The following is a 15,111-nucleotide window of genomic DNA, read 5'->3' on the forward strand; positions in this document are numbered from 1 at the left end:
CCGCTTAACGTTATCATTCAACATGAAACTTCCATTAATGTCCCCCTACCCTAGCTTAAGAGAACATATTTGGAGCTTTCATGACAGCAGGAATTACTTATTGGTTCTTTCGGTAAAGTCACGTATTTAATGATTGAGTTGGTTTGGAAGTTGACCAAGCCAACTAAATCGAGCTGTCTGAATATTAATAACCAATACAGCGGCAGTAACCAGTTAAGTACTGTATGGTGAGATAACCCCCATGTTCCGCACGGACTGAGAAGGCCCTCATCCAGCAGTGGATTAACAAGCATTCGCTGCGAGAGAATCAGGCGGGAGACTCGAGTTCGGTCCAGGGAGCGGTGCAGGCCACTCCGTGTTTTATTTACAACCAGAGCAAAGCGTGGCCACTCCGTAGGGACCCCTGGGCACAGGGACCCCCAACAATAGAACCCCCCAACACAGGCACCCCCTCTGCAGCAACACTAATACTGGGACCCCCGATGCAGGGACTCCACCAAACCCCACGTTGCTGCGATTGAGCAGAGCACGACAGCGACGATGTTCAAGTAGGCAGGGCATGGCGCGGTGGAGGTGAAACTCTGCGTGCGGCGGGCTGTGCACACGCGTGTGAACCGCGCGCGAACCGCGCGTGAACAGCACGTGAAGCGTGTGGAAGTGCGTGAAGTGCGTGAACTAAGCGCGTGTGGTCATGGCCGCGACACGAGTCAACCCCGTCCAGCGATGCGATGAAACGTCACGGTTCCGGTGCCGCACTCCATTCAAGAGCCGACGATGCCTTCCCCACCGTCTCCCCAGTGTCTCATCTTGTCGCCCGCTCCGTCCGTGGGGTTTCGTTCTCTCTCTCTGTTCGCCCCGCTGTGACATCGGCATCTCGTTGTGACATCAGCATCTCGTTCGCATAACGATCTGCGCTTCGATGCGCGTCACCCGTCAGCTGCTCAGGAAGGAGAAGGCGGAGGAAGAGGTGGCGAGAGTGGGGGGGCAGTAGGGCCCTGCCACCTGCCCCCCCTCTCCGCCGCGGCTCGACGGGGGGCCCCCCTCTCCAGGCCGGACGGACGCCTCCGCCCCAGGGGTTCGCTCCGCAGGGGGCCCCGACGGCCTTGTGCGGGCCCTGCTGGTGGAGCCCGCGCCCGACCCCCTCCTCTTTGGCCGCAGCCCTTCCTGCTCGGGCCCCTCCGCGATGCCGGGGCCCACCACCCGGATCTCCATACCGGCGAAGAGGGATGGGGCTCCCTGGGCCTGGGGCCCACGGCCGGGCCGAGGTCTCTCCTCCGCGGGGCCTGGCGGGGCGGCGGGGATAGCGGGGGAAGCGGGGGCGGCGGGACCCGGTGGGGGAGTGTGCAGGGGGCTCGGTGATCCCCGGCTGCTGCCCCCACTGCTGCCCAGAGACTGCAGCTGCCGGAGGATCTGGGGCCAGGCGGGGGCACGAGAAGTACGTTCTCACGTCATCGAATGCTGGACGAGGGCCTCCCAATGCCGTGTCGGTTATTGCATGACCATACTTCACGTTGCTAGCCGGCCGTGTGGCTCAGCAGTCGCCAGCCACCCACTATGAACCCGGCTCCCAAGAGCAGCGAGTCGATCGTCTCATGAGAGGGAAGTGCAAGCCCCCTGCAGGGCTACGACTCTCACAGCCTGGCTCGATTCCAGAAACTCATTACACTCTGACCGATTCACAGCTCTTATAATAGTGCTGCTTGTTGTTAGCCGCCGCTTGACGTGTTGGGCTCAGGAACTTAATTTGAAGAGAGATTTTCGAAAGAGGTCCTTTTTGGGAATTCTCTTTATGCAGCCACCTGATCACTCCCTTCACTCAGGGTGGTGTGATGTGCGTGGTGGTGTGGTGTGCATTTTGGTGTGTGTGGTGTTATGTGATGGGGTGTACAGTGGGGAGCGTTAGTGTCGTGGTTAGCATACGGCGACCTAAGTTCAATTCCAGCTCACAGCCAACACCAGTGACGATGAGCTGAACAAATCCTGGGCCTCCTCTATGCCGACTCACCCTTAAATTAGTACCTGGTTCGATAAAACATCAGCACTGGGGAGACAAAGTTGGCCGGGTGCAGTGCCAGCCACCTATCCCCTCGTGTGCCATGCCAGTCTTACTCGTGAACAGCACTTGCCCCAGCAGTCTGTTAGAGGCTTACGGGGGATATTCGTCTTGTGGTGTGTATGGTGTGGTGTGTGTGTGGTGTGTGTGTGGTGTGTGTGGTGTGTGTGATGTGGTGTGTGTGTGGTGTGTGTGGTGTGGTGTGTGTGTGGTGTGTGTGTGATGTGGTGTGTGTGTGATGTGTCCGGCAAAACAACCCCCTACCTCCTCGCGGTGCCGGACGGGCAACTCTGTCGTGGACAGTGCTGTGGGGGGAGATCCAATTTTGATTGGCTCCTCCCCTCATGGCATGTGTCCACCACAGGGGCTAAACAGGGGCTCTGGACGGGTGCGAGGGGCTGGTAACCCCTCCACCTTCAATTAATTACCACGAAACCACGAATTAAACTGAAATATGTAACTAATAAGCTTGTGCCGGAGGCCCCGGGGGGCCAGGCGTCTATGACGTCTCCTGGCCAAACCCCAATTGGCGGAGCCAGGAGATTGAATACCTACCCTCGGGGCTACTCCAGAAACAACGAAAAGCCACTACGGGTGGCCACGTGGAATGTTCGAACGCTCACTGCAGAGGAGAGGCTGCCACTCCTCTGTCGGGAGCTGGACCGGTACCGCCTGGATCTATGCGGCATTCAGGAGGTCCGGTGGACCGGCTCTGGCTCCTGCCACCATGAGGGGTGGACAGTCCTCTACTCGGGGCAGTAGACTGCCAAACAACAGGGTGTAGGTCTCCTTTTGAACAAAAGAATGAAGGGGGCGTGGGAGCGTGGCGGTGAGGTGTGGGAAGCTGTAAGCCCCAGGCTACTTTGGGCTCGCCTTCCCATCAACCGGAGGCGAGGAATGGTGGTCGTGGTTACTTATGCCCCCACCGAAGATGAACATCCGTGGAGAGATGCAGGCAAAGCCGATGAGTCAGATGCCTTCTATGACCTCCTGTCACAGGTGCTGGCTAAAGTGGCCCCTCGGGATAGAGTCATCATGTTGGGTGACTTCAATGCCCGAGTTGGTCATGATACTGGCACCTGGTCTGGAGTGATTGGAGGGCATGGGCCAGATCAGCTCAATAACAACGGTAGGAGGCTGCTAGATTTTTGTGCAGCCCATGGGCTTGTAATTACCAACACGCTGTTCCGGCATCGGCGCATCCACACAACATCATGGATGCATACCGGGTCCAAGCAAGAACATCTGCTGGACTACATAGTGACGGACCAGCGAATGCGAGCCCATGTCCTTGACACCAGGACCTACCGTGGAGCTGATCTGCCCTCTGACTATCGACTAGTCATCTGTAAGATGCGCCTGCCATTCTTCCACTCCGGTGGTGGGTGTACACCCAGGACCCCATTCCAACATAAAGTGGCCTGGTCTCAGTTATCTGATGAAAGTTGCAAGCGAGAATTTCATCATCGCTTGTGGCTGGGATTGGCATCGTCCCCGACTCCTCCTGATGTCGAGGGTAAATGGGGGAGGTTTAGGACTGTGACTCATGCAGCTGCAATGGCTGCTTTGGGTACGCGGTCCAGACCTCCCCAGAGACCCTGGCTGACAGAGGAGGTGTTCAGGATGGTTGAGAAAAAGCGACAGGCCCACTGTCATCGGCTACAGAATCCCACGTCAGAGAATGAGGAGGCTTACCGCAGCCTTCGCTCGGAGGTTCGGAGAGCCGTGAGGCGCTGCAAGGATGGGTGGTGGTCGCGGGTTGCTGAGGAGATGGAGTCTGCCTCAGTGGCCCGTGATCACAAATCTCTATTTAACTCCATCAAAAAAGTAACCTGCAGCGCCACACCTATTACCATCATTAGGGGAAAAAACGGTGATCCAATCTCCGACCCCCAGGAACAGGTTCGCAGATTTGCTGAGCATTTCTGTGAGGTCCTGGGGGAGGGAAAATCCCTCAGCCAGGAAAACATCGTGGCACAAAGTGAGGATGACCTTGCTGAGGCTGCGGTGCCTCAAATATTGGAAGAAGTCACCCCCTGTGAGTGGCTGGCTGAGGTGCCATCTGCTGAGGAAGTATTGAAGGCGATCCGGAGTCTGAGACCAGGAAAGGCAGCGGGCAGAGATGATCTCCCAAGCGAAATGCTGAGGGAGGGTGGCGTTTGTGCACAGACTGCCCTATATGACATCATAACAACAGTCTGGACCACTGGACGGGTTCCGCAGGATTGGAAGGATGCCCTGGTGGTCCCCCTTTTTAAGAAGGGGGACCGCACAGACTGTAACAACTACAGGGGCATCTCACTCCTCAGTGTGCCGGGAAAGGTCCTGGCAAGGATTATTCAGCATCGCCTTGCCAGGCACGCTGAGGAGAGGCTTGCGGAGCCCCAATGCGGTTTCAGGAAAGGGCGGTCCTGCACAGATGCCATATTTTCTGTCCGTCTGCTACAGCAGAGGTGTAGGGAATTCCAACAAGACCTACATCTCTGCTTTATTGACCTGGTCAAGGCCTATGATACCATCAGTAGGCCTGGGCTCTGGGTCGTTCTTCGTGCTTTTGGAGTACCTGACCCTCTGCTCACGATCATTAAGGACCTTCATGATGATGAGCGGGCCCGGGTAAAACTACGTGGCCGGGAGTCAGAGCCATTCCCTGTACACCTTGGGGTAAGACAGGGATGTCCTCTGGCTCCCACATTATTTAACATCTATTTTGACCACGTAGTTCGTGAAGCCTTCAATAGCTGTACCGGGGGAATCTCCATATGGTACAGATATAATGGGAGGCTAATCGATGCCCGGGTGCGGTCAAGGGATGGCTCCCTATTGCTCAACCACGTTATGTATGCTGATGATTTGGTAATAGCTGCTCAGTCAGAGGAGGAGTTGGAGACGCTGCTGCTGAGACTGGAGCGTGCCACTAAGAGGTGGGGCCTTACCATCAGCCCCACCAAAACTAAGCACCTGCCTGGGTATTTTGTACCATCGGACACTCCACCCCCACAACTCCCAATCGGTGATGGGGCAGTTGTGGAGAGAGTGGAGATTTTCCCATACCTGGGCAGTGTGCTTATGACTGGCTCCAGTTTAACAGCAGAGGTCTCACTCCGAATCAGTCGAGCGGCAATATCTTTTCATCGGTTACGTAACGCTGTGTGGAAGCTACCTGGTCTGTCGCTCCGCACTAAGCTTCAGGTCTTCTCGGCCACGGTCATTCCCTCCCTTCTCTACGCTTGCGAAACGTGGACCCCCCTAATGGAACATCTTCGCCGGTTAGAAACATTTAGGCTGGCCTGCCTACGATCCATCCTGGGTTTAACCAGACTGGATTGTGTGAGGAGCTCACAAATCCTTGAAAGATCTGGGCAGGGTCCCATCGGTGAGCTCCTCCGGCAGGCAAGGCTGCGATGGCTGGGTCATGTAGCCCGCATGCCCAGCCACCGCATGCCGAAACAGCTTTTGTTTGGCCGGATTGAGGGGGCTAAGCGGGCGCGGCACGGGCTAGAGAAGAGATGGAGTGATGTGGTACAGGAGGACGTGGAGCTGAGTGGACTTGCCGATGACTGGTACCAGCGGTGTCAAGATCGGCCTCTGTGGAGGAGGCTCGTGAAGGATGCTACTGGGCAGTTGGAGGCAGTCGCCCTCCAACAACAACGGAGGGCGGAGGAGCGACGCTCAGAACAACGAGCGGAGCGCCGGGTGGCTAAAGCACAGCAGGTTGGCACAGTAGGGGGCACAGGTGGTGCATCAGCCAGTCATCTCAGTCAGTCGACCCGTGGCACCTGGGTCTGCCCAGTGACCTCCTGCCAGCGGGCGTTCGACACTTCACGTGGCCTCACGGTGCACATAGCCTGGCACAAGCGTCGTGGTGACGTAACCGCCACTTAGTGGCGAATGGCGGTTGTTGTTGTTGTTGTGTGATGTGTGGTGTGTGTGTGGTGTGTGTGTGGTGTGGGTGTGTGATGTGGGTGTGTGGTGTGTGTGATGTGTGTGTGGTGTGTGTGTGGTGTGTGTGTGTGGTGTGGGTGTGTGGTGTGTGTGATGTGTGGTGTGTGTGGTGTGTGTGTGGTGTGTGTGTTGTGTGTGTGGTATGTGTGTGGTGTGTGTGTGGTGTGGGTGTGTGTGATGTGTGGTGTGTGTGTGTGGTGTGTGTGTGGAGTGGGTGTGTGATGTGTGGTGTGTGTGGTGTGTGTGTGGTGTGTGTGTGGTGTGGGTGTGTGGTGTGTGTGATGTGTGGTGTGCATGTGGTGTGTGGAGTGTGGGGGACACCTTGTTGGCCCGGTCTGCGCAGGCCCCGGGTGGCCCCCCGCTCACTGTGTGCAGCGCCGACGCTGCCGCCCCCCACACCTGCTCATGTGACAGGAGGTCGGAGTTCACGAGGCTGGACAGCGCCGCCATGGCCCGCTGGGCACATCATTGGATCAAGGGTCAAGAAGGGGTGGAGAAGGAACGTTATTTTAACTCTGTAAGATGAGAGAGCGGTGGCACGGTGGTTAGCACACTGCATTGCAGGTCCAGCTACCTGAGTTCAATTCTAGGCCATGATTAACGATTACATGAGTATACAGGTCTCTATGTCTCTATATAAATCTCCGGGTCTCTATATTAGTTGGCGGGTCTCTTATGTTATTCTTCAGGTTTCCTTGATATAATAAATGTGCATTTCACATCTTGCTCGTATTATTGTTGTTGTGGAAATTAAACTCAATTTTACGGGTCGTACCATCTTCACGGTGTCGGAGGGGTCGCCGAGCCGCTCGGACAGCCGCACGGCGAGGAGCTCACAGTTTAGCAGCCCTGCCCTGGGGGGCGCGGGGCGAAGGCACGGGTGGGGGGGGCCAGGGGGTCAACACCGTGGGGGTCACGTACACCCCGACACAATCTACACAGCACGTGCACACACCGCACTCGCACCAGGCACTCCACGCACACACACATACCCCACGCACACCTCACACACACCACGCAGAGTGGTGGAACCGATTTCAATTCCCGGCCATGTCTGGGAATTGCACTCGAGTCGCCGGGGTCATAGCGCAGTGCGCTGTGAACCTGCACTGCGCCACCACTCCCCACATCCAGACACGTATACTCACGCACGTACACAGCACACCCCGTCCCGTTGGGTGTTCTCACGCACTCTCGCAGCAAGGCTTGGTTCTCGGCCGGAGAAAGGAACGGGCGCGAGCCGCCCACCACCCGTGCCACCAGCTGCTGCTCCTCTCTCTCCTCCTCCTCCTCCTCCTCATCCTCTTCATCACCGCCAGCGCCCTCTTGCCTGCAGATGCATGCAACACCAAGTAATGGTGGCGTTCGCCACAGCGCTTTTGCCAGGTAAAGTGCTCTTTGAGGCCTTCATGTGAAGTGTGGAAGGCTCTCTGCTGGCAGGAGGTCATGCGGCAGACCGTGTTACCGGTTGACTGCGTTGACTGACAGATGCAAAACAAAGACAAAGATTCCCCGTATAGTCTTTTTAAAAAATTGTTGGGGGAAGTGCTGTTTAGCGAGTAGCACCTATTAATGCCAGCACGGCACACGAGGAGGTGGGTGGCCAGCACCACGCCTGGATGCCTTCGCCTCCCCAGTACTGATGTTTAACGCACCAGATGCACACATATATACACGCACACACAGCCACGTGTGTGCGCAAAGCATGCAGGCCTACACTCGCACAGACGCACGCGCACGGATACGTGCGCACATACATACATAATATGTATATATAAAGACAAAGATCCCCCGTGTAGCCGATAGCAGTCGGGGCAAGTGCTGTCATAAGCTGGAATTATAAAGGAGGGGCAGCTGGCGCATCGCGCGGCGGGTCCCGGTCGCACCTCCCAGGGGGCAACGTGGCGGTGACGTCCGGCTCCAGCGAGTGGCCGTCAGAGCCCGATCTGTGGCTCCCGCTGAGACTCGCCGGTCCGGAGAGACGCACGCCGGCGCCCACCGAGGCCTGGGACAGGCTGTCGCTGCTGTCGCTCTCGTCCCAGCCCCCACCGGCCTGCCCGGGCCGGTGCACCGCTAGCAAAACAAAGACAAAAATCCCCCGTGTAGCCTTCAACAAACCGCTGAGGGATAGCTGCTGTAAGCGGGCAATCATGAAGGCCGGAAAGATATGCGAGGAGGCGGCGGAGTGGCCGGAGCCACACCCGGATGCCTTCATCTCTCCACTGCTCATGTTTTATACGCACCACGCCAGCAGGTACTCGTTTAAGACGGAGTCAACCTAGGGGCGGCTCAGGACCTGTTCAGATATTCGTCACCGATGTTGGCTGCGAGCTGTATGAGCTGTCGTGATTTTATAGCGAACCTATCCGCGTATCCCGGGCAGCCCTCTCAGCAGGCCGCGCCGCACCAGTCGTCAGGGAGACCTCCTCCGCTGCCATTGGCTGGTATCCGTCCCTATGGAGACCTGAACCGGTGTTTCTGATTGGCTGCTGGGATGGGGTTGGGGTCGCCGTTGCCAAGACGACGCTGGCCGCCCTCTGGATTCGATCAAGGAGGCCTTCACCTGCAAAGGGAACAAACACAGCAACGCACACATTTACATACACGCTGACACACACACTTGGAGACAAAGACAAAAATCCCCTGTATAGCCTTGATAGATACCAACACAGAAAGGTGCAATACAATACAAGGTGAATTAGCGGTCTGCACCGATTGGGAGTTTAAAAATGTTTATAACGTTGTAACAAAGAATTTCAGCCTCCAGCGCCACCCAGAGCACGTAGCTTGCAGTGCCTGCGAGGGCACACAGATGCGCAGCAGTGGCCGTGTGTTTTGTAGCTGCGTGAAGCTCCGTGTAGCCCCGTCTCTGTTGTGGTGGGAGGCGTAACGTCCTTCACAGGCCTCCTCCACAGACGGCGATCTTGACACCGCTGGTACCCGTAATTGGCAAGTCCACTCAGCTCCATATCCCCCTCTATCCGGCCAAACAGATGCTGTTTTGGGCATGCAGTCACTGGGTATGGGGTGGCTGGGTATGTGCTGGCTGGGCATGCGGAGGTTGGGCATGTCGTGGCTGGGCATGCGAGGATTGACAACTGTGAGTCTCATTTTCCTGTTGTGGGTGCCAATAGCCTCCTCGAGGCTCATCTGTCTGGGGTGAGGTGCGGTGCGGTATAGTATGGTGTGGTGTGGTGCAGGTGTAAAGAGCACCCACCGGCTCCAGGAGCCGTGAAGCCAAAACCTTGCATGGAGGCACGAGGTGGTGTCCGGCCATCAGACACGCACCCCATACCTAAGCGCACACACATAGACACGTGCAAAGACAATGAGCTGTTGGGGCAAGTGCTGTGAGTATCTATTATTGCCGGCACGGCACACGAGTGGGTGGTGTGATTTTGCGCCTGTGATTGCGGTGACCCAGATGACTCACTCCTGCAAATGGGACACCCATCCTGATCTCTCGCATTCTCACCGAGTCGCACAGAATCAACCCCCGAGTCTTACCGGTGGAGGGTGGGGGGCGGTCTCGCGGCTTTGGAGGGGAGTCCGGATCGTCAGCGTAAAGGGCTCCGGCCAGATCCTGCGCCACCATCGAGTCACAGCGACACTCAGCTCCGCCACCCAACCCCCCCCGTCGACCCACACGCTAAAGATCCCCCACCGTGTAGCCTTAACAGGCTGTTGCGGCAAGTGCCGTGTGCGAGCTGCACCTGTGAAGGCCAGCGCGGCACATGAGGGGGTGGGTTGCCAGAACCACGGCCGTTCGCATTTGTCTCCCCAATGCGCTAGGCTACTGCTCCCCTTGCTCACACTCACACACACCCTCCTACCTTTGGGATTCCTTCAAGTGACCACTGGTCAACAATGCAGAGGGCAGCACTTTTGCAATCGCCCTGCATGAGTGTAATGTTCGTCGAGTGGAAGTCAAACTGATATCTTTAAATCTCAAGAGCTGGAATCTAGAGAAAAATTCAGCACAGAACCAAATTTTAAGGAATGTCTTTTTTTGTGTGCAGTTATTGGTGACCGTACCGGGACCGACAACTTACCGCTACACCGTTCGGAAAAGTGAGTGGCCTTGGACAGGACACGGTGGGCGAGACTCACGACGGAGTGCCAACCAAAGAAGAGAACGTCCCCCAGAGGATGTCGACCGTCGAGATGGAGCAATGGAATAATCTCGCGTGCCAGAGCTCAATGGACTGTCACATCGCAGGACCATGAGCGATGGCGACGGTTTCATCCAGCAGTGGATTACTCACGGGTGACAATGATGACGACGATAAAAATGACGATGACGATAAAAATGACGATGATGCGTGAACCCCGCTCTGTGGCACAGTGCATCACTCACTGCGGCGGCCGTGCGTACATTGCGGTAGTGGGCGTTCCCGTACAGCGCGTCTGGGGGGCCTGCGTACACTGTGGGGGGCACAGGTGCGGCGGTGTCAGTGCTGGCAAGGGGGAAGTGGGCACCAGGGGCAACCGCCCAACGTGAACGTGCGGAGGGTTGTCTGTGCGTGGGCGCCAACGCCGGTGCCGACTGCGGCGCCTCTCACCGCTGAACTGCTGCAGGCAGGCTGCGTTTCGGCGCAGCGCGAGGGTGAACTGCGGCGAGCCGTGATCGAGGAGGTGGCGGCACAGCTTCAGCACCTGCGGGGGGTGGGGGTCAGGAGGTGGTGGTGTTGGTGGGGAGGTGGGCAGTGGGCGATACAGGGTGGTGCGGATGTTGGTAGAGAGTTGGGTTGTTCACTTTTAACGCTTTCCAATTGAGCCTGCAGGTGTTACTCATTAAACGCCATGGTGGTGGCGGAGAGTGCGGAGTAGAGAGGGGGGTGGAGGAGAGCGACGCAGAGAGTGGACGAGAGAGAGAGGCGAGCGGAGCAATGTGGAGGAGAGCACCGGAGCAGAGGAGAGCGGAGGAGGGAAGAGGAGGGAGGAGAACAGAGTGGAGGAGGCACCTTGAGCTTGCTGTGGCAGGAGCCCCCACGTAGCCGCTCCAGCAGGAACTCCAGCAAACAGTGGCAGGTGCCGGCCGACTCACGCGACATGTCTGACTCATAGTCAAGGGCTAAACTGGGTAGAAAATTCGGCACCAGCTGCGCCAGCCCCGGTGTTTGTTCCCGTGATGCACTTACAGCGAGAAAACTAAATTGTTAACAGCCCAAATGCTTAGCTGGCTCTGAGAAGAATGCAAATTTAGCCTCTTATCGGTGGGGATTCCACAGTGAAACTGGAGGGCCCCCGTACCTCCCCTCATAACCCCATGTGCCCCCCCCCCCCCCATTCAGAGGCAGCTCCTCGGGGTCGCTGGGGAATTGAGGTGGAGCGATGCGTACGTTCATGTTTATTCTCTAGGAATACGAAATACACAACACTCGACGCGCCTAAGGATTATTTTAATTCACGTTGCAATGGGATCACTTGACCCCTGCAACCTCGACAATGCTAGTGGCCGCGACATTCACCGCGATGTCATCAAAAAAGATTCTCGGATCGAGTCATGGCCATGAATCACCACCTCCGAGTCATGACTGCGGAGGTAACTTGACACCTCGACCGATATCAATTACTTCTCAAGAGCTGGATGCAGCCAACATTAACTTCAGAACCAAGCGGAATTCAAGGTTCTGGCTGATACCATCAGCTCACGACACTCAAGGACACACTGTAACCGTATTTCAACATACAAGAGTCTATGGGCTTCTATATGATGCATTGAGTCTCTGTGAATGTCTATTGGTGACTGCGTTGAAACCAATCATTTACTACGGATGGGAAATCGGTTTACTCACAGGCAGTTGCCCAGAATTGAACCTAGATCTCAGCGCTGGGCCACCCAGCCACCTCCCAGTGCTCGCTGCTCTTTACCAAACCAAACACATAACACTGAGGCTGTGGATACGAGTCCCCATTAGTCCCCCGCCCCCCGGCACAGCCAGCCTAATGCCCCCGTACTCTTAAACGCTACAGCGGGGGTCCAAGAGGGAGCTGGTATGGAGCCCTGCGAGCATCCCGTGAGTCCAAGGGGATACCGGCCACCGCCTCGTACAGGTACCCCGGGCAGGGCGAGGGCTCATCCGAGGTGGCGTGGACCAGCACGGGCAGCTGTTGGCATGGGGTAGGAGAGGTCAGAGGGGGCAGGGAGAGGCTTTAACACGGAATAGTCAGAGGTCATGATCAGAATAAAGTCACAAAATTTTGGGCTGGGGTAGTTCCAGTGGAATCAAAAAGTCTGTCCTGGTAAAAAAAAAACGGGATTTATTTTGTTGCCGGTTTGAAATGTTCTGGCCTTGTGCTCGACTCATGATGCAGGCCCGAGGGTCGAGCTACCTGGGCAGTGGGCAAGGCTCCCTGGGGAGTGATTCAGGTTAGTGGCAGAGTGGGCGTGCCTATAAACAAGTGGGCAGGGCTGCTCGCTCACCATGTTTCCCTGGTGAGCATCCCACAAATTATGGTTAGTCATCTCCATATATATAAAAGGAAAAGTTGTGATTATTTGTCTGTTCAAAATCTTTAGCGTACTTCCCGACATGCAACAAACTTGAAATTTGCCATGTGGGTACTTTCCAGACTGTGCAACTCGAGTTCGAGTCCCGCTCATGGCCACCACCGGTGACGATTATTTGAACTGGTCCTGGGCCTCCCCTAGGTCGACTCAGCCTCAAACACGTAACTGGTGTGGTGTGTGAACATCGCCATTGGGGAGACAAAGGCGGCCGGGCGTGGTGAATCCAAGTCCCGGCCGAAACCGGGTAGTAAAGCTAGTCTATTATTTAAAAAAAAACCCGGCGTTCCATTTGTCCATCAACTAGATTATAAGAACCTTTCACAAGGACTGAATCAAACAGTTCTAGAAAGTGGACCCCCCCCCCCACCCCAGATGTAGAGGTCAAAAGTTGATCCAACAGGGTTGCAAAAATTGTCAAATCCCCCCCCCAAATTATTTTCACTCCCCCCCCCCCTGGGGGCGGGGGGGGGGGTAAGCAGAAGACATCAGTGGGGGCGAGACACGAAGCGCAGAGAAGCCCTCTTGCTGCAGCTAGATGATTGCGGCCTGAGGCCACCGAAATTCTCGTCGGTTAAAAGGGAAGTGTGTGTGTGTGTGTTGGGGGGGGCCTCTTGGGCACGGCGCACGCCAGGGTGAAACGGTACCGGCGATCAATATCCTCACGCCCACGACGCGCGCGCGTTAATCGACGATTCGCGAATTGTGTTTACGCTCCGGGTAACCAATCGGGAAGCGAAATTCTACAGACGAGAAAAAGGTGTGGATGTGGCTCTCCTCAAGCAGGGCGGTCAAACGAAACAAAACAAAACCGGGCTCTTTGAAACAGAATCGAGGCGAATTGAATGGACCGCCGCGGGGACTGCGGGAGACGCGATTAAGAAATCACATGGTGACACTGGGCGATCACGGGGTGAGGAACACATTCCTTCTGGCGGTGGGGTTGGTAGGGGAGGCGAATACGACATTGGAATACGTGTGGGGAGTTGCCGTCCGTTATCAACACGCGCACGCCTCGCGAGTGACTGAGGAGAGGTGGCGATGAAGTTAAGTAGTAACTGGAGAGTTTTGCGGCCAGGACAAAAATAACGCCGGGCCGCGCCCCGATGAAGCTTGCAATGACGGGACAAAGATCGCGCGTGGCCCGTACCGTAGCAGTGGAGGGGCGGTGGGGCCCAAGTGTCCTGTGTTTGAAACAAAGTCGCCGGACGTGTCCGGAACCGCGCGGGCATGAGGTTACCAACCCAGGCATGAGGTTACCAACCCAGGCATGAGGTTACCAACCCAGGCATGAGGTTACCAACCCAGGCATGAGGTTACCAACCCGGGCATGAGGTTACCCAACCCGGGCATGAGGTTACCCAACCCGGGCATGAGGTTACCCAACCCGGGCATGAGGTTACCAACCCAGGCATGAGGTTACCAACCCAGGCATGAGGTTACCAACCCGGGCATGAGGTTACCCAACCCGGGCATGAGGTTACCCAACCCGGGCATGAGGTTACCCAACCCGGGCATGAGGTTACCAACCCGGGCATGAGGTTACCAACCCGGGCATGAGGTTACCCAACCCGGGCATGAGGTTACCCAACCCGGGCATGAGGTTACCCAACCCGGGCATGAGGTTACCAACCCGCACCCTCCATCCCTGGCTCCCCCCCCCCAAACCCCTGAATCCTAGAACACTGACACGACTCCCGAAACCCCGAGAACCCCAACGCCCGGGGCTCGGCCCCCGGTGACAAGTGGACCCCTCACCCCGGCTATAAGAACCCCCTTAAACCAGGGACCCCTTACCCATACCACCCTCACGACTGGAGACCCCGCTGGACCCAGGGAGCTGGCTGCAGCCCTAGCAGCTCCATCAGCCATCGCCCTCGCAGGGTCCCCCCCCCCCACGCAGGCCCCCCCCCACGCAGGCCCCCCCCCCTCGCAGGGCCCCCCTCGCAGGGCCCCCCCACCTCGCCCACCTTGCGAAGGAAGAGCAGCTTGTCCGTGAGGGACGCGGCACTCATGGCGGCGAAACCCAAGAAACACGAAGCAACCCCCCCACCCACCGGAAGTGAAGGGGGGCTGAGGGGTGAAGAGGGGCAGAAACTTCCGGTGGGTGGGGCGAAGGCGATGATTGACAACGAGATTCGGCGTGGCCGGCTACACGAGCCTCACCGAGTAACCACGCTGCCTCCGATTATAATTATCACGGTTGGCTACGTACGGTGCGAAAGAAGTTCAGCATACATTGTTTGGTGCTGCTGTTGCTGCAGTGGTCACAAGGACAATTAACAAAACTCGACACATTCGTCAATGACAGTGTGGCCTTACATTTTTTTTAAAGACATGTAATGGGCGACGTTTCAGGTCATGGACCTTCATAGCTCTCGAATAAAGAGGGCAGTCGAGCGATAGCGTGGATAATTGTGAGAATTACCCTTTAAACGTGTCCCGATGCCTTTTTTAATGGGCGTATGGATAGCAACATTCACAGCAAAATCAGAACTCGTCTCCTGTAAATCATATTTCACGGACAAAGGGTTAAACATGAATGGGAAAAAAGCTTGAGCCATCTGTTCCACTCATACGGACCAGCAGAGACCAGATCAGA

The 15,111-nt window shown here is 56.7% G+C and overlaps 1 protein-coding gene across 2 annotated transcripts; it reads right to left on the bottom strand.

Annotated features, from left to right (window-relative positions):
- Positions 1-325: 325 nt before the first annotated feature.
- Positions 326-15,062, bottom strand: TEPSIN (TEPSIN adaptor related protein complex 4 accessory protein). Of its 2 annotated transcripts, none has more exons than XM_076072375.1 (13): positions 14,480-15,062; positions 12,037-12,109; positions 10,963-11,054; positions 10,561-10,654; positions 10,356-10,423; positions 9,506-9,581; positions 9,216-9,293; positions 8,361-8,561; positions 7,885-8,071; positions 7,155-7,328; positions 6,774-6,852; positions 6,320-6,454; positions 326-1,410 (listed from the first exon to the last, which is right to left on the bottom strand). In XM_076072375.1, exons 1-13 carry the CDS (start codon positions 14,522-14,524, stop codon positions 934-936), a joined length of 1,779 nt encoding a protein of 592 aa, XP_075928490.1. In that variant the 5' UTR covers positions 14,525-15,062; the 3' UTR covers positions 326-933. The 2 variants fall into 2 exon arrangements, with proteins under 2 accessions (XP_075928490.1, XP_032823106.2); XM_032967215.2 differs by having other exon boundaries at positions 7,191-7,328; positions 14,480-14,593.
- Positions 15,063-15,111: the final 49 nt, after the last annotated feature.

The sequence above is a fragment of the Petromyzon marinus genome, chromosome 37 (genome assembly GCF_048934315.1).
Source record: "Petromyzon marinus isolate PM22_M1 ecotype Great Lakes invasive population chromosome 37, UKy_Petmar_22M1.pri1.0, whole genome shotgun sequence".
Lineage (NCBI taxonomy): Eukaryota > Metazoa > Chordata > Hyperoartia > Petromyzontiformes > Petromyzontidae > Petromyzon > Petromyzon marinus.